Source organism: Apis laboriosa, unplaced genomic scaffold (genome assembly GCF_014066325.1).
Source record: "Apis laboriosa isolate Shangri-la unplaced genomic scaffold, ASM1406632v1 scaffold23_cov150, whole genome shotgun sequence".
In the NCBI taxonomy this organism is placed as follows: domain Eukaryota; kingdom Metazoa; phylum Arthropoda; class Insecta; order Hymenoptera; family Apidae; genus Apis; species Apis laboriosa.
In genome coordinates, this window is record NW_025222452.1 from 1,454,210 (window position 1) to 1,482,173 (window position 27,964).

At 39.6% G+C, this 27,964-nt stretch overlaps 2 protein-coding genes across 7 annotated transcripts; one reads left to right on the plus strand and one right to left on the minus strand.

The window, feature by feature from the left end:
- Positions 1–292: 292 nt before the first annotated feature.
- LOC122713258 (protein bric-a-brac 2-like) lies at positions 293–27,956 on the minus strand. 6 transcript variants are annotated; one of them, XM_043933517.1, is made up of 9 exons: positions 27,528–27,956; positions 15,346–15,490; positions 14,950–15,114; positions 3,638–3,901; positions 3,294–3,513; positions 2,872–3,027; positions 2,035–2,373; positions 1,472–1,922; positions 293–1,304 (listed from the first exon to the last, which is right to left on the minus strand). In XM_043933517.1, exons 1-9 carry the CDS (start codon positions 27,533–27,535, stop codon positions 1,100–1,102), a joined length of 1,953 nt encoding a protein of 650 aa, XP_043789452.1. In that variant the 5' UTR covers positions 27,536–27,956; the 3' UTR covers positions 293–1,099. The 6 variants fall into 6 exon arrangements, with proteins under 6 accessions (XP_043789452.1, XP_043789453.1, XP_043789451.1 ...); XM_043933518.1 differs by lacking the exon at positions 27,528–27,956 and adding an exon at positions 16,398–16,434; XM_043933516.1 differs by lacking the exon at positions 27,528–27,956 and adding an exon at positions 15,724–16,324 and having other exon boundaries at positions 2,872–3,006.
- LOC122713259 (cilia- and flagella-associated protein 251-like) lies at positions 24,325–26,351 on the plus strand. The gene is made up of 3 exons (XM_043933522.1): positions 24,325–24,361; positions 24,443–24,668; positions 25,955–26,351. The coding sequence occupies exons 1-3, from the start codon at positions 24,325–24,327 to the stop codon at positions 26,349–26,351; spliced, it is 660 nt and encodes a 219-aa protein (XP_043789457.1).
- Positions 27,957–27,964: the final 8 nt, after the last annotated feature.

The following is a 27,964-nucleotide window of genomic DNA, read 5'->3' on the forward strand; positions in this document are numbered from 1 at the left end:
AGTTTAGTCGAACAAGAAAAGTATCTTTGTCTTCAAAAATCTTGTCTTCAGATTAAATTTCCGGAAACTTGATGTATCTTCCTTTTAATTCATGTTTGTTTTTCGCATCTCTAAGAAAATCCGAAAATACTTTTTATATTCAATATTTTCTATTCAGTTCTTAAAGTTCATAAAATTTCATAAAATATAAAGGGAGAAAAAAACAATAGAAAATATATGTACGATATTTCTGAAAATAAATTCTAGATGAGATCTAACAGAATAATTTAATCGTACAATTTGAAAATTCAAATCAATTATATGTTGTGTTTAGTTTAGTTTATATAAATGCAGAAAGATTTTTAATAAAATTTTTTTCTTATTTTTATCCATGATATCTTTTCTTTTCTCAATTTTCTGTTTTATTAAAACGGATATTGTATATAACAACGATTAATTGCATGACAGATATCGAAATTGAATAATTTTTTTAAAAAAAATGTGGTCGATTAAGGAGACATAAAAATTACGATAATTGCATAAAAATCGATTGAAACGTCGAAGTTATTATCGAAGTTATTAATCGACTGTAGAATATTTAACATTCTCTCATATTGGCCCATTGTATCGGCAACTTATATGCTATGGTAGGTTTATCGGTATTATCCCGATACTGTACAACTTTTTTTTTTATAAATAATTCTTATAAATTATAATTAAATTCTACGTGTCCGATTCGACGTAACAGTTATACAATGTACATAATATTTGCTTATGATGATCCATCTGTAATACTGCACATCTCTCAATATATTTTTCGTCCATCATCTGGTCACTCTTCGCGACATCATCATGTTTCTGGAACTAATTCAATTCTGTTCCAGTTTTTCGATTATCATCGTATTATTTTACAATCCCACAAGTCTGCTTTCGGCATTAAATTGTTGAGAAGAATTTGTTCGTCAATCGTTTCTGTGATATAACACGCTTTTGGTCGATGACATTTATAGTCGTTCATATTGTTTGGCTTCGTTCAAAGAGCGAATATCGATTGCAAAATTGCAGTAAGGAATTCGAGGATTTAAAATTAACTTAAACCATTCTAATAAAGAGGCAAGTTTCAGCTGCCTTGATACGGCATTTGATCCGGTACGGCAGATGAATGATTTTGACTTGGACTTTGATGGAAATGGGGACTGCTACCGTCTTGAGATATCTCACCAACTGTTGGTTCTTCGTATTTTCCTCTCTTAAAACGACCGTATAAAGAAGAGTACGGTAGGTTATAATGAATTGCTGCTTGATTAATGCTCATATGACCTAACCTAAAAAATTACGAACAATCAAATCATATATTTCTTTAAAAATCACTCGATATCATGAATAATATACAATATATCATCACATACGTTTACTGTCTATTTATATATTCGAGAAAAATAGATAAAAAAGAAAAAATCGTTATCTATAAATCAATACGAATAATTTTTACCTAACAGCTTCGAGAGCTTCGGTCATAGCATCTTCGCTCCATGGTGTAGGATTGCTCCTACTAAGTTCTATTCCTTCTCTTTTGCATCGACCATACAACGTTCCTGTTGGTATTCCAAATTCCGTGGACGCTCTTTGCACAGACGTTTGACCGGAACGTATCGCTTCGAGGGCGCGATCGAGATCAGCTGGTGACCAAGTAGTAGGACTGGCGTTGAAAGGTGCAGCCAATCTGATGCCTTCTCTTCTCGCGATTTTGTACAAGGTGCTCGATGGTATGCCAAACGCTTTTGAAGCTTTGTTCGCCGATATTGTGCCCGTTCGTAATGCATCAAGCGCATTGTTTAAACTCTCATCGCTCCATGATTTAGTAGGTCCATCCTTTTTTGGAGTATCGATGCCAAGCCGATGCGCTCTTTGCCACAAGGTCGTCGAGGGTATACCGAACGTTGCTAAAATGATCGCGAGACCACTGAATTAAATAGGAGAACGCTGAAAACAGACTAACCGTAGGCTCGAGTATATTAGCCGAGCGGAAAAAGATGTTGCGTGCTTTTGAATTACCAGAAGCTTTCGTAAGACTCATATCATGATTTCTCAATGCTTCCAGAGCAGCATCCATATCCTCTTGAGTCCATGATTTTGAGCCATGGTGATGAGAGCTGGATTGTCCAGAATGCCCTCTTGAATTATTTTCGCCTGAATCCGAATGAACAGAACTTCCAGAGGGCATTAATCCAAGTAACTCTGGTGTGATCATCATCATATTATCACTATCAGCCGCGTTCTTTGAACTAACGCTCGCCCGATCCGACATGTGGCTATCGATATCGATCGTGTCCGACGAATCCATCGTATGCAACGTTTCGAATTTGATTTTTACACTGTCACAATTTTGAATGTCTGTAAACAGATTAAACGAAAAATACAATTCAAATAGATGTTGATTCAAATAGTCGCGTAATATCGAATAGCGACATTGCGGTGGAACAATTACTACTTTTCTAATTTTTCGTTTATCCGACTGTTACAAACCAGATGTTTCTATCACCTCCATAGCCTTCATCAAAATCACCGTGGACGTTGTTCGATGAAAGGAATGCCATCGAAGGCAAAGTTGGCTGTACGTACTAAACGAGCTTGCGTGGGCTGTTATGAATCGAGCAACGTAAATCTAATCGCAACTAGTTAAGCCTGATTAGACCAATTATTTTGATTCCCTCCCTGTCTAATGACCGACTATGGTTTTAATCCCCTCCATACGATTTACGCCGAGTTTACACGATTAAACAATAACATTGATACCTTGCCCGATCGTTACACCGATAAGAATAACGATAACAATCGTATAACCGAAATGTATGTGACGCTATTCGATACAACTACAATCAACAACTGCACCTGTGGAATGATGATCTGGGTCTCTTAAATGGGTAATCGTAGTGCCGACCAACGTGGCACTTGGTGGTGTTGGTTGTGTTTCAGGTGGTAGGTCAACCTCTCCGGGATCCGGATGATGGCCATAATGTCCGAGGCCTGTATGACAAAACATGTCACCTTTTTATTTAAAGTGAAAACGATCTGTCCTCTGTGTTGCTATAAATCGGTAAGTTGCCCCACACCTAAAATCCATCATACGATCGTTGTAAGTTGATGAAAAAAAATTAAGGTGAGGGAAGGGAAGAGAGAATCTAGTAGTAGTAGTTACGTTAATGCATGCTGGTAAAAAAAAAAAAAAAAAATAAATAATAATAATAATAATATTACGGAGGAAACAAAAAATTTTCAGGTGTGGGGCCCGTATCACTTTATTGACTACCTACCGTTGTTGTTATTGCTCGCACTGTTACCGTTGCCGTTGTCGTTAGCGCCGTTGTTGTTATTATTATTATTATTATTATTATTGTTATTATTGCTAGTGGTGCTGGTGTTGCCGGTGGTAATGGTACTATTGTTACTGTTGCGTTGGCAAGTTTCCAAGACTACTGCTCCCGCTGTTGCCTCCGTGCACTCTTCATCTTCGGGTTGCCAGTCTATGTGGGTCTGTGAAATATCCGGTACGAATTTAGCGACGACCGTGATGAGATCGCGTCGCCTGTTTCAGAACGGTTCAGAACGATCGTTCGTTCTAATGGTTTTTCCCGTTCATCGAGACATTAACGCTTACCTCTTTATGCTCCCAATTGTAATTTTCGTTCGATTCCTCCTCTTTGTATCGATCGTAATGTCTGGAATCCGTGGCACGAGGCTCGAACGTCGTTCTGGGCCTCTTGTATCTCGGATGATGCCTCTTCAGCTTGGTGAAATTTATCCTAGGTGTACCAGGCTCTCTCGGCGGTGAGCTCAAACTTACCGAGGGTGGGCCGTCTCTGCTTTCAGGCACCTCGCACAATCCTTTGATCTTTAGTTGATCGGCTGTTTTCAACAGTGACTGTAACATACACACACATATGGTCGTAAACAAATGTATTCAGTCAAACGTATCTTCGAACTGTCTTTGAGATCAAATATATATATATATATATATATATATATCGACAGTATAATGTGCAACTCGATCGATTCGCGGATTTAAAGATTGATAAGAAAACGGATAATTAAATGAAATTTCGCACGATGAAAAATCAACGCGATTAAATTAATATTAGGAATCGAAGATATTTTGCTCTCGCGATAAAGAAACGTAAACGAAAGAAAGAGTCGTCGATTAAATCGAAAATGAAAGAAACGATATTACTAATCGTATCTCGAAATAAATAAGGGAAGAAAGGAAGAGAGACTCGCATATTTTAGGCAATAATCTCGTCGCCCTTACGGCTTTCCGTTTCAACGGATACGGTTTCATCCTGCGATTGCCCTCTGCGGTGGTACAGTCTAAAATCAGTGTTCGCGATCCAGTTTCGGCGTACGACGATTCACCAGCATGGTGCGTCGACCCGTATCGTGCAGTTCTCCTCGCGGCTACGACATTCACCCCACCTGTCTCCTCTTGATCTTAACCTTGAACCGGTACATAAGGGAAACTAAACAAGGAAGGAAAGGAGGAAGGGGAAGAAGAAAAGGTATAGAGGAGATAAAGAAACACCTGTACGGAACGAACGAATGGAATAATCAAATTATAAAATAAACAAATTATTGCGAATTAAGAAAGATAAGTGATTCTATATTCTTTCATAAAAAAAAAAAAAAAAAAAAACAAATCTAAATGACGAGAAATGAACAATAGTGATACATGGTGAAACGTTTACGCTAAACGGTTAGAAATGTATACAAAGTGGGAAAACAAAGTTAACGAGAAGAAGGGTTTCTTAGAAGGAAGATAAATGAAATGGAAGGAGAACGAAAGGAAAAGAGCGAACGGACAAGACCGAGTTCGCATTGAAGTTGAGGTTCTCTGTTCTTTAATCAAGGCAGGGGTGGTGCGATTAGGCGGGGTCGGCGAAGAGGCAGGCGGTATGAGAGCGGCGATGGTAGCGGCGGCGGCGGCGGTGGCGGTGGCGGTGGCGGCGGTAACGACGTGGCTAGGAGGGGGTGAGAAAGCAGAGGAAGAGTTAGACGATGGAAGCGGCGGCGGTTCAGGTAGAGGGGGAGGGGTTAGGTAGGCTGTGCCGGGGGGTGTTGGTGGCGGCTGGAAACGTGGAGCGTGGGTGGAAAACTGGGTGGTGCTAGGTATGACTAGGTTCACAGTGCTGGAAAGAGAAGGAGAGAAATATGTACGAGAAAGCGAGAGACAGAGTGGAGATCGAGTGGGAGAGAGAAAGAGAAAGAGAAAGAGAAAATGCGAACGAACTAGCGATTGAGTGAGCAACTGAGAGAGAGAGAGAGAGAGAGAGAGAGAGAGAGAGAGAGAAGTAAAAACGCCCGCAGGAAGAATGGGGAGGCCTCCGACGCGGCTGTCGCGGCCCCAGGGCCGTATCGACCACCCCAACCTCCGATCCTCTTCTCAGCATTCGCGACGGCACAGGCACCGATATGACTTCCAACCGTTTCCACGTATATACATATATCTCATGTTTCGTTCCGAGAGTCTTGTTCTCTTTCTCTTTTTCATCCTTTCACACTTTGCTCTGTCCATTAATTCAGAGAACGAAGATAGGTTTATAACCTGGTCAAAATGTTCATGTGAATCTTCATATTGGACGAGTATTGAAAATTTATAGTATCGGTTCTAAGATGATCCAACTTTCATATTGGAAGAATAAGTATATATTACATTGTGATTATCATCGTTAAAATTTTTAATAAAGTAAATTGTATTTTGATGCAATTGACAATTTACAAATAATTTTTCATTTTTTTCCATAATGATAGATGTGAACTGGAATCATGACGATATCCCATGTTCGAAGAAATGATTATTGCATCACGAGTAAATGTAAATGTGCATTTGTCCGCATTCAATTAAACGAATAAAGAAAGAAAGAAGCGTTTGGAAAGGTGCGAAGCTTTAACAAACGATAAAAGCAACGACGACGATAGTCGCGGTAAGGGCGAAGGCGAGGGAGGGCGAGAGCGAGGGTGATGGCGACGGCGACGGCAATTTGGAGAACCACGGACGCTGGGCGATGGGTAGGGTTGTACGTGTGCTGGTGCAGGGGTTAGAGAGAGTGGGTGGGTAGTTGGTTGGTTCGGCGGTGGATGCATAGGGGTGGTGCCATCGGTTCGGAGGCAAGAGGGAAAGCCACCGGCAGAATCCAACCTCACCAATCAATACTTAGGGTTCAAGGGCATCGCCCGACCAATTATCCCAGACTAATTGACACGCGAGACAAGAGAAAAAAGATTGTATCTACACTATCTTTTTTATACTTTTTGCGCGACGGACAACGACTACGAGATTCTCGTTGAATGTTTCTAGAAATGACTCGCCACTCGAGAACTCGATATGATGTAGCGAGGAACATTCGTATTCGTTTTCGATTGATTCCTATCCAAGTTGAAGCTAAACTGGACAAATGTTTAATTTATTCAAGATTTAGAGAGATTAATGCAGGATAAATTTAAAAAAATTCGTTTGAAGTTAATTGAAACGTGTCTCTTTTTAAATGTAAATAAGTAAAGTAAAATAAAGAACAAACAAATGAAAACTGGAAAGGAGTAAACAAGGCGTTACCGAAAGATTTTTAGATGATGATAGAAGGATATAAACTCAAGTTCTTTCGTAGAAAGAAATAAGAAAAAGAGGGAAGGCGAGAGAAGGAGGACAAGAGAAGTCCAACAGGTGTAAATCCGCAAAAAGATCGACCGTGGAAACGTTTCACGAGAACAGGAAGGACGTGAAGGGGGTGGTTGGGGGCTTGGTCCGTGTAAGATTGTACTAGCAGACGGTTGAAAGGTATGCGTTATACAACCATGCCTGTACGAAGAGACTGGTCGTTAGAGAAGAAGAGCAGAAAAACCAAGGAAGGGGAAAGCGACGTGAGAGAGAGAGAGAGAGAGAGAGAGAGAGACGAGAAAGAGAAACGAAAGAGAGAAAGAGAGAAAGAGAGACGAGAGAGAAGAAAAGCAGAGAAGAGAATGTACTGGGGAATCCCTGAAGATGGTCGTAGGGTCGTCTCCGCTATTACGAATACGGCGTCATAACGGAATTGATAATGTAACGGACGTCACGAGCATAACCTTCCTCTCTTCTTCTCCACGCTACATAACCTCCTTTCTCAATGGAAGTGTGACTCTCGCTACCACGTGCTCTTCGAACAAGTTGCAACAACAAGTAGATGTCGAATCTTGCGATACTTATGATTTTATCGTAATTTTAAATATTTTTTATTTTCACAATTTAATATATTCTTTTAAATTCTCTCTCTTTCAATTCTTTTTTGATTCAGTAATTTTATGCTTTATTTTTTGTTTTCTTTTTTTTTTTTTTATATCGTATTTTTATATACGTTATATCAAGAATATTATTCGATTTGCATGAGAATTTAATTATCAGTTAATAAAAGTACGCATTAGTTTATGATTATTTAGTGGTTTAATAAAATTTAAGAGGGCAAGATAAGATGTACCGGTCGAATGTTTACGAATATGAAGTGGAGAAGTCTGATAATGCGGATGGCGCAGTTTCATAGACATTCCACAGGACTCTTGCATTACATGCACATTGCATACATGTTACGCAGGTTATACGCACGTTATATGTACGCGTGGACGCATGCAGCTATATACACGCATACACTCGATTATTACTCTTCAGTTGTTGTTCATTCGCAGAAGATCGCTTGATCCGCTTGTAGAATTGAAAGAGCTAATTTTGTAACGTACAAGTCACGTAGCCACTATTTTTTTTTTTTTTTTGATGAAAGACCAACGGGACTCGATGCACTTGACTCGAATTCATTAACTTAACCACAAATTTAACGTATCACTGGTCAAAACTCGCAGCACGCATACTTTGATTCGGTTGAGTTTATCAGAGCAAGCGATGCCTTCTGATTAAATCATCGAGGGTGACGATTACGCGCGACATGTTGTTTCCACAGCATGCACGACACTTCACTCGTTTGATCGATGCTGCGTGCATCGTAATCCGTGTATTGTTCCAAAGTGGATTATTCGAATATTGTAAACTTCAAATATGTCCCAATCAAATCAACTTTAGATCGAATTCTGAACATTTTAATCTCATTCACGATGAGAGAAAGACACTAAGAATTAAATTGCAATGTTTCTCGTATTCTTCGTAAATTATTACACGATAATTAATCACTGTATAAATTTAATTAACAATATTTTAATTCGAAAATATAAAAGAATTACGTTATTCTTTGATACACTAAAATATCTCGACCACGATAGTTCACGTGCACAATACGACCGTCCAAGATTCGGCGGGTAGTAGTACGTGTCGTGTATCCATGTAAAACTTTCCCTTCCTTTTCTCTCTCTTCTGTTCTCTCTCTCTCGCTCGCTCGCTCGCTCGCTCTTTCTCTCTCTCTTTCTTCCCTCTCCCTTTGCCGTTGTCTCTTTCTGTGTGTTGCGAGAAGTTCATCGGAGCAATGCCCATTCTATGGCAAGTAGCAATAACGCGACGCGTCTCCCAAGACAGTCTTCCATTCCGATGCGAAGGAAGTTGTATCGTTTATCACTTACCTGACTGCAATATTCCGTGGATGAATGATCCCTCGTTGAAAGTGTAAAGATGTACACGGAAGAAATAGGAAGAGAGGAAAAAAGAAGAAAGAAAGGAATAAGGAAAATTTGATGAGTGATTGAAAAATAAACAAAGGAAAGATCATATGCGACGAGCAGGAAAAAAGGAAAAAAGGAAAGAATAGAAACAAAGCGAAAAACAAATAAAGAAAGAATTGAAATGGGGAAAGAAAAGGAAGAGAAAAGAAGAAAAAGTAGAAGAGAAATTAAAGGTAGAATAGCTGATAGAGAAGAAAGAGAAGAAAGAAGGAAATAAAGAAAAAGGAAAAGACGTAGAAAGAAGAATAAGAGAATAAAGGAAGGAAGAAAGAGGAAGAGGAGGCGGAGGAAGAGGAGTTGGAAAAGGAAAAGAAAAAGATGAAGGAAGAGGAGGTGGTAGAAGAGGAAGAGGAGAAGCGAAAGAAAAAAATAAAAAGAGGAAGAAGAAGAAGAGGCGCAGAAGTCACGACGAGAAAACGAGGCGGTATCGGCGTTAGTAGAGTCGACGTCGTGAAAAAGCCAGACGAAACCGTGTACGAGGAGGTTACGACCACGTAGAACGAGAGGATAATTCCTGGCAGGGCCCGATCTCCTACGCGGCGAAGCCCAACGAAAGTGAAATGGCATTCGGCGCTCCGTGCTGAGGGCGCACGGCATTCGGAGGAGCGAGGAGATGAAGAGGACGCGGTGAAGAGCGGGAGGAAACAGCGGCAGCGGCAGCGGCAGAGCCAGAGCCAGAGCCAGAGCCAGAACCGAGGAGGAAGAGGAGTATCAGGAGGAGGAGGAGGAAGAGGAGGAGGCGGAGGAGGAGGAGGAAGAGGTGGCGGCGGCGGCGGCGGAGGACGCCGCGAAATTCGCCGACGCGACGAACAAGGACGGATTGAATCCGCGCTCGAGCGCGTACAACGAGGAAGAGACTCGCGGGGGATGCGTGCTCGGCGGTGGACAGAGAGCGATTGAGCGTACGCGTGGAGCGAGCAAGCGAGCGAGCGCACCTGACCAGTCCCTGAGAGAGCGGGGAAAGGGGTTGAAAACCGGCGGGTGGCAGGACGGTTGGTGGAAAGCGGCGCAAAGCGAGGGGAGCGGGCCGGTAGGAGTCCGTTTGGTGGAGGGGTGACAGAGAGCATCGAGTACGGGGGTGGGAACGGGGATCGGCGGAGAGGCAAGTCTGCGGTGTTTGAGAGAAATGCGCGCTCGCCTCTGACGGTTAAGCGACGAGCATCGACGAGTGGTTCCCGTGGGAGCGAGCAAGACTTTCCGCGGCTAAACGAAAACAGAAATATAGTCTGTGCGGAAACGAACGAGACGGAATGTGGAAGACGAAGACCTAGGACGCGTTTGGCCACAGCGAGACGAAGACAGATGCAAGGTTCGCGAGAGAACGGGAAAGGACAGAATCGTAGCTCTACCTTCGACGCGACAAAGGTAGCGTTATGTACTCGTGTGAACACGACTATATATATATATATATATATATACATATGCGTGCATACATGGTATAGAGAAAGAGAAACAGAGAGAAAAAAAGAGAAAGAGAACGAGAGAGAGAAAGAAAAAGAGGGTAATAGACGAGCGTTCCAGTGATGTATACCTAAAGTTAGGATCCTGGTTTCCATACGTTACGAGTATACTATGAACAAATAAATATTTTTAATCGGTTGTGAATTACGAATAAAAAGATGTATAATAATATCCACGAGTAATATACGTTATAATATAATTTCACGCAAAACAAAAAGACTAAAAATATAAAACGTTTTTAATAACAAATCTTAATTGTTTTTCTCTCAAATATATATATATATGTTTGCTATAATAAACTCAATAAACATATATATGGTAATATTTTTCGATTATTTACTACTTAAAATTTTATTTTTCGATTAATTCATGTTTTTTAGAGCAATAAATCCATTAATCAAATAATAAAAATATAAAGGAAATCTCGAAACAGAAAAAAAATTATCGTCATTTTTGAATGAAATAGTAACGGTCTTTCGGGACGGCCCTGTATGAAACGAACTCGACTCGACTCAACTCAACTCGATTCGATTCGACTCGACTCCATTCGATTCAACACAACTCGACTCACGAGCGAGACGATGCGTCGTCGAGGGAAGAGTTAGTTTCGGGAGAGCGAGCACCATGAATAAGGATGGAAGAACCGAATGAAGCGAGACAGAAAAAGAGGCAGACAAATGAGAAAGACAGAGAAATAGAAGAGAGAAAAAGAGGCAGATAAAGCATGATTGAACAGGGAAAGTGCTCGAGAAAGAGAGAGGACACGAGACGCGAATTGTAGTGCTTGCGCGGACAAAGGGAATCTGTGGCTCCAGTCGTCCCTACGCACACGCATGTACGAATGACGTGCAACTATGCGCACGCATGCACGCCACTGTAGAAACCGCGTGTCTAAAGTCGACGGAAGAAGCGCGAATTCTCTTGTTTCTCCCCGTTCGACATTGCCGTTAGCCCTCTTCCCTCTTTGCCGCCTCTTCTTCTCCTCCTCCTCTCTCTTCGCCGCATTTCTCTTCACGTTTCTTCTCATTTCTTGTCTTCTCTTCTCATTTCTTCTAGTTTGCATCTATTAAGAGGAATAAAGAAAGCACGATCACGAACGTTGTTGTGCGAATCACGCTACGTTGCTTGCTTTGGCGTATTGTACTTGCACCCCTCTGACTCCCCCACAGAAGAAAATTATTAGTTACAACTACGATTAATTTACATGTAGCCGACACAGGTTTGATCAGAAACGCGAAGACCGATCCAGGTTGCGATTGTAACCCTTCCAATTAGACACATATCACGCATCGGCATTCACGATTATCGGCGCGCCTTTTTCATTACTTTTGTTTAACGATTGGGTCGCGCACCAATGCAAGAAATAATGTGATTGCAATGTATCGATATGTAGTTCGTACAGCAAGTAACTAACGAATCGTATAATTCGTGATTATCGGGTATCTCATTTTTTTTATAGAATTATAAATTTCGAATCTGATTTTATTTTAGAATTATAAATTTCGAATCTCAATACATATATAAATATACGCACACATACAATAAATATCGAATATCGATTAGTGTTATCGATCTGATTAAAACGTACAATCGAATTGCTTCCCAGAATTATTTTTCTTATTATATCTGTAATATATATATTCGCAATTAAAAATTTGAAAAATTTAAAAATTATAAAAATTATAAAGTGAATTTCGCTAAATCAAATTCAAAGTAACGATAGAAATAATAAATGATAATAAGTGATTCTTTATCATTTCTCTTTCATTTTCTATCTTACGGAGCCCTTACTGAATTTCTCGCCGACAAGTCGAAGAAAGGAGATACGGATGGAGAACGAGGTCAGTAGAGAATACTATCCTTATGCCTCAGATACTCGCCCTATATGTATATGTATAGTATAAGCAAATATATAAATCATATACTATTATTTTCTTTTTCTTCTCATTATTTCTAATTTGATTTTATCATTAATTGCATTCAATAATCAAGAACAATTCAATAATCAATAACTTTCTGACACGAGAGACTAATTGAAACTTATATCAAATGTGATCAATACAAAATCAAGATCGACGATCTGATTTATCCTAATAAATAGTATTTAATAATAGTAACGTGTATTTTGATACACATATATATACGAATACGTATACGTATAAGTTGTCGTCTTATTGTTAATTCTTGTGTCAAGGACAACGAGTCGAAGAACCACGCGTTGGGCATGGCTATATTCATAAGTTTTTCTCTGAAAATGAAACACAAAGCCTTTCTTGGATTAAATTGGATTTCTCTTTGTCTTTGGCAATATTTTGAATTTCGTGCCAACTTTTTGAAACCGAAATAATGAATATAAATAAAAATGAGAATATAAAGAATCGTTATAAATAAAAAAGATTAATTTTTAATTAATCTTCACAAGCTTATTACACTAAAGTTTATTACAACTCTGAATCACAATCGTTTGAAACGAAAATGAACACGTACAAAAGTTTGGATGAACAACATCGATTAGGGACGTGAGCATTATTGCGTGCCAACACGTTTTGCTTCACGGAGCGGTTTAAAAAGAAGATAAAAAATGGCGAAACAACGAAGCTCAAAACATCGCTTACAAGTTACCAACTTGTTTTTTCAAATATATCGCCTTACTTTGGAAGCGTGAAAGTTTATTGTCAATAAGATTAATAGATTTTCCAGAGATTTATTATAGTGCAACATGATAAATATTACGAATATTTATGAAATAATAAAAAGTTCTGCATATTATCAGTGCTCTATATTATAACATTAGCAATTAATAAGTCATAAAACCAATAATAATTTCTTAATATTAAAAATATAGTTTTGACAATATAATTATAATATTAAAAATTGCATATCATGCGAAAAAAAGAGTCTCAAAGGAAAAATTTTACTATATTATATTACATATATTATATGAATATATATATATATATATATATGAATATTATATAGATAGATATATAGATAGATATAAGCATTGCATTGAAGAATAATCAACACGTGTGTAAAGATACCTCGAAGCATATCTGGCTGATGACGCGTGATGCTGGAGATGGTAAAGCATCACTCGTCAAGGTTCACGGAAAGGATGGGTTTTACCATCCGGTATTTCTTAGAGAGGGAGGGGACAGCCATAATTCGTTCCTTCACCAATTCCCCTCATATTCATATTAATATGTCAGAAAATCCAAATTCATTCTATTCCCTATCAACTATTTCTTTACTCTTACCATATTAAATAAAAATCGTTTATTTCGATTAACATCAAACAATAATTGCTTTTCTAAAATCATTTCTGGTTTTATCTATTTGTTATGAATATCGTTGATATTCCAAATACTTATGTAAATAAAATATAATAGTATAATATTACCGAAACAGTTTCTTTTAACATTATTCTTCTCATGTGATGAAATTGAAATTTCGAACAATTTTTGCATTCAAAGAATAAATATTATTACAATCGAACTAGATTAAACAAATATTTTTATTATGAGAAAACTAATGATATCAATGAAGATTATTTTTGTTATATTTTTCTTATATTTTTAATAAAGAGATAGTTGTTTGAGCATTTGTCAATGCTATCATGTAATTTTTTTTCTGTAATTTAAATTTGGTTTTTGATTGAATCGTAATGTCTATTCGTTACACAATGGTGTATTCGACTCAAATGTTTAACTAGTTTATGTATCTTCATCATAAAAATGTATCTTCATATAAAAATATAAAAAGATTCGATAATAATAAGTCGATATGTTACTTTCGGATTTGTAAATTTGTATCATTTTACAAATACGTAAGCAAGTAATTATTATCGATGAATGTTTCACTTAATTTCATATAATTCTGATATATAATTTAATTTTAACGCAAAATTGGATTTGCGAATAAAAGAAGTATTAAAACGGATTGAGAAGAAACGCTCGTTATTTGTTAGATTTTTTTACATTAATTATATAATAACTTAAAATGAAAATAATTAACAGAAAACAAAAAATGGGATAATCGGAAATAGGAAGGATACAAAATCAAACGACAGAAACAAATCTAAAGTTAACGTGGATAACAACAATGGATAAATAGATACATTTACGCCATCTAGAAGATTCAAAAAGAATTTACGCTATCGATAACTGGATAGAGATAAAAAAGAGCAAATGAATCTGGATCGGTAAGTTAGGAATCAGTTCATGGCGAAATCGTTTCGTAGAAAATGAAGTGAGTTAACCTCCGGTGGATATATAGAGTTTGTGGACAAATGCTCAACGAGTAATATCGAAAATAGAGTACTTCACTTGCACTGTCGGTAAAAAGGGTCTATAAGGGTTGTGTTTGTGTTTATCTAGGATACGATGGATGGAAGGGGAAGGAGAAAGTTTCGAACATCTTGTCATTTATATCGTTTAATCAAGCATTCTGAACAACATCAGGGGGGAAAAGGGTCGCGATTCGATTGCGTTATTTGCGCGGTTCAAAGTATCGCCAAGTTTTTCTTTGTATCGTTTAATCTTAATTCTTCAATTTCTATTTGTCAATTTGCGTCACGGTTTGAAAGTGAGAGGTTCAAATTACTTTCGCTGAATAAATTTTTATGCGTTATTACAGTGTCAAAGAACGTTATTTCAATAAATAAAATGATAGAGACGCGACAACAATGCAACACCGAACAACACCGAACAACGAAAGAAAAAAAATAGAGAGAAATAGTAAAAAAAAAAAAAAAAAAAAAATAAAGGATTAATGACACATGATTCGTCGTTTTTTAATAAAACATATGTATACAGAGCAATGACTTACCTGAAGTTCTGCTTGCGAAACATCGATCTCTCCTCTGTAGACGAATTCTATAATAAATTTGAGATCATTGAAGCATACATCTTGTGGCATAATGATTGTCGGATGTTTGCAGGGATTTGAAAGTAGGAGCTTTTGAAAGTAGGAACTGCACGCCGATAATACCACCTGCGCAAACAAGAAGTTGTATCGAGCGATCAATAATGTAGATAGAAGAAAATCGGTACATCAATCTAAAGCTATATAGTTGTGAAACAAACAAGACAAACGCGTTATGTCAATTAAATAAATAAATAAATAAAAAGAAAAAAAATAATCGTGACGATTAGCAAAATGAATTTCGGTCGATTATTGAGATCAAGTAAATCTGATGTTTATTTCTTCTCGGAATTCACTTACTTTGTGCGCTTTTAAGGAAGCTTCGTTACATGCCAGGGTAACGTCGACAAAAGCTTCCGTTTGAAGTAGTTGATGGAAAACGGACGTCATGTTTGATTGGTAGTTATTCCAGCGCAGGCAGTAGTGCTGCCCGGCCATGCCGCCGCTGCAACAAAAAGATCAGGTTAACGATCATTTTTAACAGGTAAACAAAACAGAATTGTTCGATCCGCGCGAAATTTCGAATTCGATCGGAAAAAAATGGGAAAAACCGGTGGTGTCGGTTCGTAAAGAAGATCTAACTTGGTCCTTTAGTCGCACGAGCCACGATACGATCTTGTTCCTTGGAACGGTACCCTTCTTCCTTCTTTTAAATCGATCCGTAAAGCGGGACAGTACCTGTAGTGCACGCCCCAATAACGATCCGTCTCCATGAAATATTCGTTTTCCTTTCCGGCACAGCTACGAAAAGTAACTAAGAGGCGCGGGGAGGAGAGGAGATCGTATTTGCGGTAGGTGAAGAAAATAAAGGGAAGGGCGTGAGAATAAATCGATAGAGAAGAGAAGAAGGGTAAAGATGGGTAAAGAAATTGGATAAGGGAATCGGTTTCTGTGGAACGAATCGAGTGGAAGGCGGGGAATAGGAGATAATAAACGAAACGGTTGGTAAGCGGTAACAAACAACTGGCCTGTCTGCGCCTCCTCGTGATGGAACGAAATCAAGAAACACTTTCGCGATTCGATCGTCTGCCGATCTCGACGATCGAAAAGATCTCGATGGATTACGGATTCGAAGATCGAGCAAGTCGACAAGTGACGCACGCGATGAACAACGAGCGGACAAACGAGCAACGTTTACGACGAACCTTCTATATAACGCGTGAACAACGTTTCTCGACAACCGTTCGACGATGGAGAGGGGGGGGGGAGGAAGGGAAGAGAGAGAGAGAGAGAGAAAGAGAGAGAGAAAAAAGGGAAAAACGAAAAGAAGACACAACGAGAAGGAAGCCGGTAATAAACAATGTGTGTGTGTGTGTGTGTATGTACACGGAAAAAAAGTGAACGATATGTACTATATGAACGCGACACTGCAAAAGCGACGAAGAAGGTCGGGCGTTGGTCTGTCTCGTAACATTCACCTGTTCCGTGGACCGTGCTTTATCTGCCTCTATCTATGTGACTCTTTATACGGCCCATTCCCCGTTATCTATCCGTAGGAACACGGACTTTTATCAGTTGCTTAGACATGAGCCGATAACGTGAAAAACTTTAAGCTCTCCACTCATTTCGCGCCTCTTTCCTTCCATTCCCCTCCGGATTCTCTTCGTTCACCGATTTCTCTCTCTCCAAGCGTTGCCCTGTCCGCGGTTCCGTTTCATATCGCATATGGATACGCCGCGCCACCACCGACAAGTCTCGAGACAAATCACCTCGTTACGAAGTAGAAGTAATTTCGATCGTTCAATCGCAAGGATTGAAACGTTGTTCCCTCGGAATTAACATTTTCGCAAGAATCGAATGTATATTTTGACAACAGTTATTCTCGCTTCGTTATTTTTTTCCTCGGTTATGATTCGAATTACCGATATTATCGATGATTAGATTTTTTATGTATATTCGTATTTTTTGCAATTGTTCTAGAATAATTTAATTCACATTTCTTGATCTCTGACTGTATATATATATGTATATATCTTGTTTTCTAATGTTTTCTTAATGAAACGATTTTTAAGAGATAATTAATATCGATGATACAAATGCTGGATCTCTTGTTTGAATCAACTCGGTCTCGAACGTGTTAATTAATATTCACTCAGAATTAGTTTGCGGTAGATATTAAGGAAGGTCGTAGATAGTGCACAATAAATAAACATACCTGGTCTAATTACCAATCGGTTTTTGCCACTTTCTCTTATCTTTAACGATGTTTTACACATGTATATTCCTATTCACGATTTCTACGAAAAGAGTTAGGCATCAAGCCGTCCATGTATAATGATACGATATACGTACAATACGAATAGATATGCCTGAGATTCGATTAATCGGTATACGAAGAATCGATAATTAACGTTAATAAACAAACCGATAGTCAACAGCGATTCGACCAAGTTTCCTCGACCTCGAATCCCGTGGCCTTCGCACGACTATTTCGCGATTGATATCTTTTTTTCCTCAAAGGTATTGTAGTCAAATAAATCATTTTTTCTTTGTACATTTCGTTTGATATTTTTAAATTCATATCAAGTTCTATTTAATTCTTTGAATAGAATTATTATGCTTTACGTTTAATCGCCATCTTCAAATTTCCAATAATAATTGGAAGAAGAAAGAAAAAAAAAAATGAAAAAATTTGGTAGTTTTGGCAAACGCAAATTTAAGATTAGATGTACGTATTACGAAATTGCATTAATTTCTCTCGTACGTCTGAACTATCGTATTTTTCATTCCTCGAATATATACATTCATGCGAATTTTTCTGCTATATTATAAAATTCGTTGTAAAAATCGTCTGTCGAATTGTTACGCATAAGACGACTTTGTCGATTCATTTGTTGAGATAAATTCGATTCGAATAAAATATGCAAAATAATCGAGGAGAAAATGGAGGAGAGGAAGGATTAAAGTGGTGGATCGAATTAAGAGAAAACCGGATGTAATGCGACTCAAAGAAAAGAGGAGACTGTTTCTAATCTCTTGTCTTGCACGGAAAGCGTGCCGTTCATGGGTCCGATTTTTTCAACGATTTGCGAAATTTTAATTTAATTAAAATATTCGAAACAATTGTACAATTTCGCGTACAATCTTCTCGTTGAAAATTTCAAATTGTATTATAATTTCAATCAATATAATAATTAATATAATAATTAATATAATAATTAATATAATAATTACATCAATGTTCCTATGTTTATTCGACGAAATGAAAAATCGCATCATTTGAATTATTTATTTTTTTGTGAAATAAAAAGTAGAGAAGCGTAGTATGGTGGAAATATAACGAACGATCGCGATTGATCGTTTGTGCCTGAGCGAATCGATCGATACGCTTTCTCGCTTCGTCGATCCGTTTTACGTGTACATCGATCGATAACGTTTCACTATTACGTACGTAATCCGTATCTATCTTTTCAACGAATTATTATTCCAATATATCCTTGTTATCCACGTGTTGAAAATTACGAAATCGAGTAACGATTCTTCTCGTTTTAATTCGAACGGATGCAGGATAGAAAAGCGTAGAATATAAGCATTTTCGTCGGTGCGTTTCCCCGCGTAAATGTTGACCGTGAAAGAAGCAACGAGGGTAAAGAGAAGCTAAGCTACTCGAGCGGGACACGGTAAACGAGAGCGCGCGCGTCACTCGCGAGAAGGTATGGCGAATAAAGATACGGTGATGGAAAAAAGGTGATATACAAGGTGTCCCAAAAAATGTGGGGGATCGACAGGTTAATCGAAGATTCTTGGGAATTAATTTCGAGTGAAGATTTTCCTTTGCGACGAGCTTTTATTACGATTTTGTTAACGAGTTGTTAACAAAAAACGCTGGCCGATCGCGAATTATTTGAAATTGCGGTGTAAAAAGACGAATACGAAACGAAATTTTCTAACGAAATGAACGATGAATGATGTATATTTGAAGAAGAGGAGAAAGAGGAGGATGATAAAAGAGGGGAGGAAAGGGAGGACGATAAAGAAGGGGAAGAAGAGAAGGATGATAAAGAAGCGGGGAAAAGGGAAAATGATAAAGAAGGGGAGAAAGAGGAGCGCGATAAAAAGGGAGAGGAAGAGGAGGATGATAAGGAGGGGAGGATACGAATATCTTATACGAATATTGATTAATTAGTTTCATTATTCCTGAATGAAGATATAATTCAATATAATTTTTTCGATTAAAAAAAACATTTGTTACATTGGACAGAATTATTTGTTCGACACATGTTGCTCGGGCTTGTTTGCGTTCGGCGGCACGTATCCAACGCTACCGCTCACGAGTTAACTAGTTTACGCGCTCCACGATTGGCCGATGTTTTTCATTAATAATTCGGTAACAAAAGAGGTAACGAAAAGTTTTTTTGCAAAAGGAAAATTAAAATTGAAATTACCTCTAGATTAATCTTCTGATTAATCAGTATTCCCACATTGTTGGAACACCTTGTATAGGAGCATATAGAGAACTAGACAGAGCACAACAGCGTTCACTTACACGATCGACGTATTCGTAGCAGCAGTAACGGTAGCACAATAACGACACGAGGGACAGCAATGACGACAGCAACGGCAACAGTAACAACGTGAACCGTGTGGTTGTATGGTATACGCGTTTTGAAATGGCGAGTCGCGCGAATACAAGAAGAAGAAAAGGACGGGAAGAGAAGGAAGGAGATATATATAGAGAGAGAAAGAGAGAGAAAGAGAGAGACAGAGCGGACGGAATATCGAGTCTCGTTAAACGATGACTAAAATTGGCAATAATATACCGCATAATATATCGTATCGATGAACGATGTTCATCCCTCGTGCGTTCACGCTTTCTTTCGCGGCCTCGAAGAAGGACACTGCGTTGGTCTCTCCCTTTCAGAGAATCCTCCCTTCCATCTTCCCTTCCACGATTCATCTCAATTTTTCTTCGAGCTTTTTGTGTCCAATTTCACCTCGCCTCCCTCGGATCCCATCCTCTTTCTTTTTCCCGTCTGTCTCTCTGCCATTCGTGGAGAGTAGACGAGCGCGCGCTCCCCCCTCTTCTTCTACCCTCGTATCGTTCTATCGTTCCATCTCCCTCTTTTCTTTTCTCTGGCCCTCCTTGTCCCTCGGTCGTTTCGTCGTTTCTTTCTCGACCCTCCTCGTCTCTCCTTCCCTCTTTCTCCGCGCGTTGGCTCCATTTACTCGTTCCCTCGTTCCCTCCCCACGAGGCGAAGACGCTATTTTCTCGTGGCCCCTTTTCTTCCACGGTCTCCGCCACCCTTCTCTCTTTTTCTCCTCTCTCCACGACTCTCCTCTCCCATCCTATCCTCTCCTCCGCTCTCTCTCTCTCCCTCTCCCTCTCCCTCTCTCTCTCCCTCTCTCCCTCTCTCTCTCTCTCTCTCTCTCTACACCGCACCAGCCACTCCGTTTTCTCGCTCGATGGCAAGCTTCTACCCTCCTCTCTTTCTCCTCTCTTCCTCTCCTTATACTACACGCCGCGTTTCCTTTTCCTCCTGGTCGGTGCGCGTTTTACGTTTTTCCAACGTTATCGACGTTCTTCCTCGGCTCTTCTCGGACTTTTTCCTTTCGTCGTCGTGGTACCATCGTACCCGTCGTACCGTCATCCTCGAGACGACCAACCAGCTCTTTCTCCGGGAAAACGTAAGCGGAAACGGCTTCTCCCCTCCTGCCTTCGGTTCTTCCACCCAGAACCGCGCGTTTCTAGAGGGAACGTTCTGAAATCTTCCAGAACAGTTTCCTTCGCCTCGTTTCGCCTTCCATATTCTCGTTCCTTTTCCATCCATGGAAAAGGCGCGGCTGATAAAGCGCCGAACCTTTCAGTCAAATTTATATATATCGATTAAATTCCGCCATCTTTCCTTTCTTCTCGTCCTTTTGTTTATTTCCTTTTCATTAGAAACGTATCGCAAATTTTCAATAATTATTCGAACGGATTTCGAATTCTCTTTCGCACACATATTGTCACCTTGAAATATATAAACCTTGTTCGATGATCGATTCCAATTGTTGATCAGTATTGCTATATAAAAATTGCTTTTTGCAATATCATCGAGGTTACACGAGCATTTTTATCAAGGAATCATATAAATAAATATAATAAATATTTCGATAAATATAACAATATAATAGCATAATAGTAGATAATAGTAGAATAACGCGATGCGAGGCCAGGCTTCGTAGATTCTTGAAGGTTTTCGATTTTCCAAAAATGCCTATTTTTCTAATCATCGATTAGACGAAAGGACATCGATATCGTAGCAATTCAATCACCGGTATAAGAAACGATTTCTATCGATTCTTTGGAATATCGAACGCGAGGTGGTGAAAGGTAGTCGATCGTTTCGTTAATATTTTCCGGTCACTTCACTTTCGCGAACTTTTCATTCGTATGTCTGTAGAACTGAAAGGCGTAGGATTAAAGAAAGACAGAGACAGAGAGAGAGAGAGAGAGAGAGAGAGAGAGAGAGAGAGAGAGAAGGATAAACAAACGAGGAGTACGAACGAGGAGAATAAGGAACAACAGTGGTCAACGAGTCGAAGCAGTCCTAATTTCCGTCCTGTCTGTACCGTAAGGCATAACAGTACCGCATTCCAAATGCCCTTCGTTTCTTCGTTTCTCTCCGTTCACCTTTCCGAGAGAACCAGGCTCTCTCGGCCTCTCACCTGTTCCTCTTCGCCCTACCACTTGAAACAGCACAGTCGTATATATACATGTATATACTGTACAGTGGCTGCCTATGTTGTCTCCGTTCTTCCTACCACCTTTACATCCCCCTCCCATTACCCTCTGACGCCGTTTTCGAAGGAAAGGAAAGGAAAGGAAAGGAAAGGAAAGGAAAGGAAAGGAGAGGAGAGGAGAGGAGAGGGAGAAAGATAGACAGAGAGAGAGAGAGAGAGAGAGGAGATGGAACGAGCCGCGAGATATGAGAGAGGGGGGGAGTAGAGAGAGACCCGGAAACGCCAATTTCACTGGAAGCAAACGAGAGCGGAGGAATCGACACGTGGAGATGTGCAAGAAAGGAGAAAAGAAAAATGCCCTCTGTGTCGGGACTCTGTTTTCGATCGTCCTTCGTCGTCCTCTAAGAAAGAATATCTATTTGACGGAATATCTCGTGTAAACTTGTTTACATTAACCCTCGACCGGTTGACCTTCGGTCATTGAAAAATAATTCATTATCTTCTCGCATTTATTTTCTTTTCTTTTTTTTTTTTTTTTTTTTCCTTTTTTTTTTTACAATATTCTATTTTATTATCGTAGTTCGTTGGCAATCGTTGGTCTCTTGGTTGCGTGGTAATATATTAATAGTAATTTTTAGTAGAGAGATTATTTCTAAAATATTGCGGTCAAATGAATCGTGCATACCGATTTTTCCTTTAAACGTTTCTCTCTTGAGAAAGAAAAAATACTTGGAACAAGTATTGCTTGCAATACGCAACCTGTTCTTCTGTTCCACGCATCCTCCTCGTTCGTATATGACGATATAGCGTACGTTTTCTCTCTCTTCTTTTTTTTTTTTTTATTTCGCTCTTATGGAACAAGGATAAACGAGGGTTAGAAACCACCCCCGGGATCCACGTGATCAGGGTTGCGTCCCTTCGAAGGGTGCAACGTAAGAGGGTGACGTGGACTTGTCCAAGGTCGCACGTGGCTTGCCCAGAGGGATCTCTTCTCCCTAACTACGAGGGTGCACAATTTTTTTCCCGTTCATTCGATTCTACGGCTATCGAACAACCACCATTCGTGTCATGAATAAAAAAAGTTCCTCTCTCCTGTAACATTTTCTTTACTATGCACTTTAACTTTGATACTTTTTCGCTAAAATCCGGAAATACGGATTGCCGATTGTCTTAAATTTCCAATATTACCGAAATATTACTTTCCCCTTTTTCCTCTTTCCCTTTATTTTATTCTAAATAAAAAAAAAAAAAAAAATCCTCTTCGTACCACTTTCGATTACGATAAAACTAAACTAAATAAATATAATAATCAAAATAGTTACAAAAAAAGTCTCAATTTTGCTACGTTGTTCTCTCTCTTCCCCTCCCTTTCTCCCCCCTTCCTTTCACTCCCTCTGTTTCTTTCTCCATCCGTCTGTCTCGTGACGATTATCAATAGTAGCACTACTATTTAGCCGGCGAAGGTACCTGGTTAAGTTTTCGAGGAAAGAGAAAGGAGCAACGAGGATGCGCAGGAGTAGTCGGTTGAACGGAAGCAACGAAGAAGAAGGGAGTTGGGAGAAAGGGTGAAGAGGGGGTGGTGAACAGCGGATAAGAGAGTCTCTTTGTGTGTTCGTGTACAGCGGAGGGATGAAAGCGGAGGATGAAAAAGCCGGGGGACAGATGGCCCTTTCAGACAATGAGAAACTCCGGAGATAAGGGGAACGCGAGCGAGAATCTAAGGGGGAGATAGAGAAAGAGGAAGAGAAGGGAAAAAAGGTTGGGGAGAGAAAGAAGGAGGGAAGAGAGGCAAAACTGCTTTTTTGAGACGGCAATGGAGAAGGGACGTAATGAACGGATGAGTGCGGGAGAGTGCGAGAACGGGAGAGTGCGAGAGAAGGGAAGGAGGGAAGGAGGAGAGAAAGAGAAAGGGAAGGTTGAAAGAGTAGAATAACGCGAGTGAGTCAGATGCGGAATCGGCCTGTGTCGAACAACGATCTTTAAACGCGATTAATCGCCGAGCAATACGGTTTTCTTCTCGGGTGCATGTACACCGTGCATTTAAATTGTTTCCAAGTGGAACGGAAAGTTTATGACGTGATTCTGTATACGTATCAGTCAAGTGTTCAGATATGCGTAGAAATGATCGCGTGTAAACTGATGAGTCAAAATATCTTTTCGAGACATTTTTTATTTCGAATTTCGCTATCCTTAAAATTATATTTATTGACGATCAAAAAAAATAATAATGTGTTTCATTTCCAATTGTATTATTTATTATAATCGAATAATGATTACTTTCGAGAAAAGGTAATTTGGTAATTTTCGCGTAATTTTAGTCGATCCGTATAGGTGAAAGATTGTCTCGTAAATAAGTTGCAAACAAAAAGGCGGAATAATCGATCAAGAAAGTTCCCTTCTCCCTCTCTCTCTCTTTCCTTCTCTTACATTTTTTGCCCTCTCTATTTGCGCGGTTTCAAAGAAATAGGATATATGTATGTATACATTGGAACGAGGAACGGAGAATACAGAGAGTGCGGAGAGAAAGGCAAGAGGGTTGCCAGCGGAAAAGATCGGTTCCGATGAGTAGGGTAAGAGGGGACGAAGGTGAAGGAGGAGACAGCGACGACGTCGACGATGGTAACGGTGGCGATGGCGGTGGCGGTGGCGGCGGCGGTGGCGATGGCGGTGGCGGTGGCGATGGCGGCGGCGGTGGCGGTGGCGGCGGCGGTAGCAGCGACGACGACGACGACGACGACGACGACGACGACCGAGCAAGCGGAGAAGATTGTAGAGGAGAAGGAAAAAGAGAAGGAGAAGGAGGAGAAGGAGAAGGAGGAGGAGGAGAAGGAGGAGAAGGAGGAGGAGGAGGAGGAGGAGGAGGTAGAGGTGGAAGTGGAGGTAGAGCTGGAGGTGGCGGTGACGAAGAAGGTTATCGAGGAAGGGGAACATGGGAAGGAGGCGGTGAGGAAAAGGAAAAGGTGGGTAGAGGCAGATCGAAACGTAGGAAAGAAAGAAAAGAGAGGTTAGGGTGGTAGACAGGATGCTACGTGGGAAGTTAGAGAGGGTGAAGAGAGAAACTGGACAAAGCCGAGCGAAGCAACAGAAATTTCTTGTCTTGTCATCTCTTTCTATCTTTTTTCATTCGTTCTCTTCCCTCTTTCCGTACTTTTCTCTTTCGTGGTGCGACAAAGATGCTTGCTACGGATCGAGGGAGTACGATGCTTGCTACGAGAATACAGAATGATGGAGAAGAGAACGAAGAAAGAGAAGGGGAGAAGAAGAAGAAGAAGAAGAAGAAGAAGAAGGGGAAGAGAAATAGGAGGAGAGGTCTCGGATGAAAAGAGAATGGCCATGTTCTTTGGTTATTCCGTGTGAATCTGTCTATGGGTTTCGTAGGAGATAGAGAAACTGAAAAAGAATGGAACAGCACGAAAGGAAAAGAGAGCACTCCGAGAGAACGGCAAGCCTAAAACGAGGACAAAGAGAAAATGACAAAGGCGAGAGGGGCGTTCGATTCGATTGGAAAGGCAGGCAGAGGGGCCTCTTTCCTTTTACCAGCGTTTTCTCCGTATTATGCTCCGTACTTTCCGTTGTTCCTATGCACGTACGTTCAGCATTGCACACAAATGCATACGAGTACACACGTTCATATAGTATATATGTGTAATATACTCTGTCCGGAGAAACATACATTCACCCGAGTTCTCCTTTTTTTTTTCCTGCGTTCTTTGCGTCCATCACGTTTCATTCCTTCTTTCTCTATCTGTTATATTTATAGCTATCTCTTTCTCTTTCCCTATGTTCTTAACACTTTCGACGTGTACATGGCTTTATCTGTTCGTCTCTCCGCTTCCTCTCTCTTTTACCATCTCAATTACTATACGAGGTTTCACGTTATGTGGCTCTATGCTTTTGCGGTGAGAGGGCAGCTTTATACGTGGGTGAACGGGAAAATGTCTTTTGAAACCTTTCTAGGTCGCTCTCGATCGCCCCACTGTCAGTCATATACACGCGATTCCGCTTGGGGCTCTTGAGAAAATAGTCGATCTCATCGTAGTTTTCTTTTAAAGATAGTACAAGTTGAAATTATAGCTCTTACGTTCCCTTTTTCTTTTACCCTTTCTTGAAACGTTATTGTTATTAAATAGAGAAATCAGAATTGTAAATAAATCTGATTGCATATATATATATTCTTTTTCTTTTTAAGAGCAAAACTTAACTTGCAAGTTTTTAAATGCGCTTACTAACGTTATCTCTTACGCAGTCGCAGTCGCCCTCCGGAACTCGAGCCTTGGATCGTTCTAAGAAAAAAATGGAAAGAAAGAAAAAGAGAAAAGAAGAGGAAAAGAGAACCTGATAGAATGGAAGGGATTGAGAAACGACAAAGAGAGGAAGAAATAGACGAGAAGAAGAGAGAGCAGAGAAAAGAAAATATACATGGTTCTCCCGGCGGATACGAACGCGGCAAGGCCGAGAGAAGGAACAGTAAAATTGTAGAGAATGTGTACGCGCCATCAGGGTGGCCTAGATTCAGTCAAGACCTGCTTTCTAGGCAGCATTTCTCTTTATCATCGGCACCGCTGGTACAATGTATGGGTAAACCGTTGGTTGCCGCACGATCGTGGAGAAAATCTCAGGTGCACATAGTGCGTACTTATTAATGATTCTTCCAATTCTATCAATGATTTAATAAATAATTTCTATGTATAATTACAGATTTCGAATATGATGCATTCTAGATTCTTAGATTCTATTCTATTCTCCGAGACATTATTTCTTTTCTTTCGATCTTGTGTCTTTATCGTAATCTTTATTTTCAATACTTTATTTTTAATATTTTAATGAATATTTTCATTAAATTCAATATTTTCATTTACATTGTTCTAATTTGTATAGTAATAAAATTTTTTATCAATTTTTGTCACTCTAAATATCGTAATTCAAATTTAATGCATAAATCATTGATATCATTACAACATATTTAAATACTTATAGTATACTGTATTTGTATTATTATCTTTGTGTATAATATATACGCAAAGATGAAAGTCAAACGCGAATAATAAATACTATATCAATGATTACAAAAAATCTATACTTGATGTTTTTGTGAAAGATAAAATTAAAAAAAAAAAGAAAGAAAAACGAATTTTGTAAAATCTTTGTTATATGATTTGCGTATTACGAATAATTTTGCGCCAAGACAAGATGCTAGTCATGTTTTTCTTCGTATACAGCTATACTATACGCGCAAACATTAAATAAGTGTTTCCTGCGCATACGTAATCGCTGATTATTGGACAGTTATCGTGCACGTGACCTACCGTAATCGACGACAGCGATTCGAACGTGCACGCGGCAACTGTTCCAAATCCTCATGGTGAGAAGCCACGAGGCGCGCGTGGAGGGACGTTTAATTTGTCTTTCCGAATGCGACAGGTCGTTAAATGTCGTGGATCATTGTCACGCACATCTATGCGAGTACGCACACGCGACTGACCAGCTGTGCGGAACTATAGACGAAGCGGTCGAAAGTCAAAACAATACAAGACAAGCACGCGTAAACGCGGTACAAAATATCGCTTGTGAAAGATTGACAGTATTTTCACATCGAAGCCTCAAAATAATTATTGCTCAAACATTCGTTCATTGATATATTTTTCATCCATTACTATTGTATATATCTAAGATTCTGTTTAAGACGTGTCAATGTACAACAATAAGTAGATTTAATGCATTCGTTGTTGAACAAAGAAATGATTAAGAATTATGATGTAATGATATCGATGATTCATGGGGTGAACAATTGTAGTGTACAAATTTATCGTTGCACTTACCTTACCATGACCTGACCCTCGAAGAAAATCACCACTGGAGTTAAACTTTGGTTGATGTTTGGCAACTCTGTGCCAAGATTCGCAGAAGACACTCACTTTTACTATAGTTATGACACTTGGTATACACGACTACGCGCAATAAGATGTCTTATAAAGGATTTTTCACAAAACGCGTGTTCACGCGATGACACAAGGACAATTGTCAGTCGTCACGTAAAGCACGTACTGCGCCGACGACTGGCAGTTGTCACTCTCGGTTTGCCCGTGAAAACGTCGCGGCACGAAGTGGCGTAGCGAATCACGGAGAGAGACGGAAAAAGAGAAAGACATAAATGCACACTAGGGGGCACCGTGATGGCGGCGGACGACCCGTGTTCCGTTGCGGACGGTGGCGCAAAGCGATTAAGCGATTTTGTTGTGGACCCCGATTCTTCCCT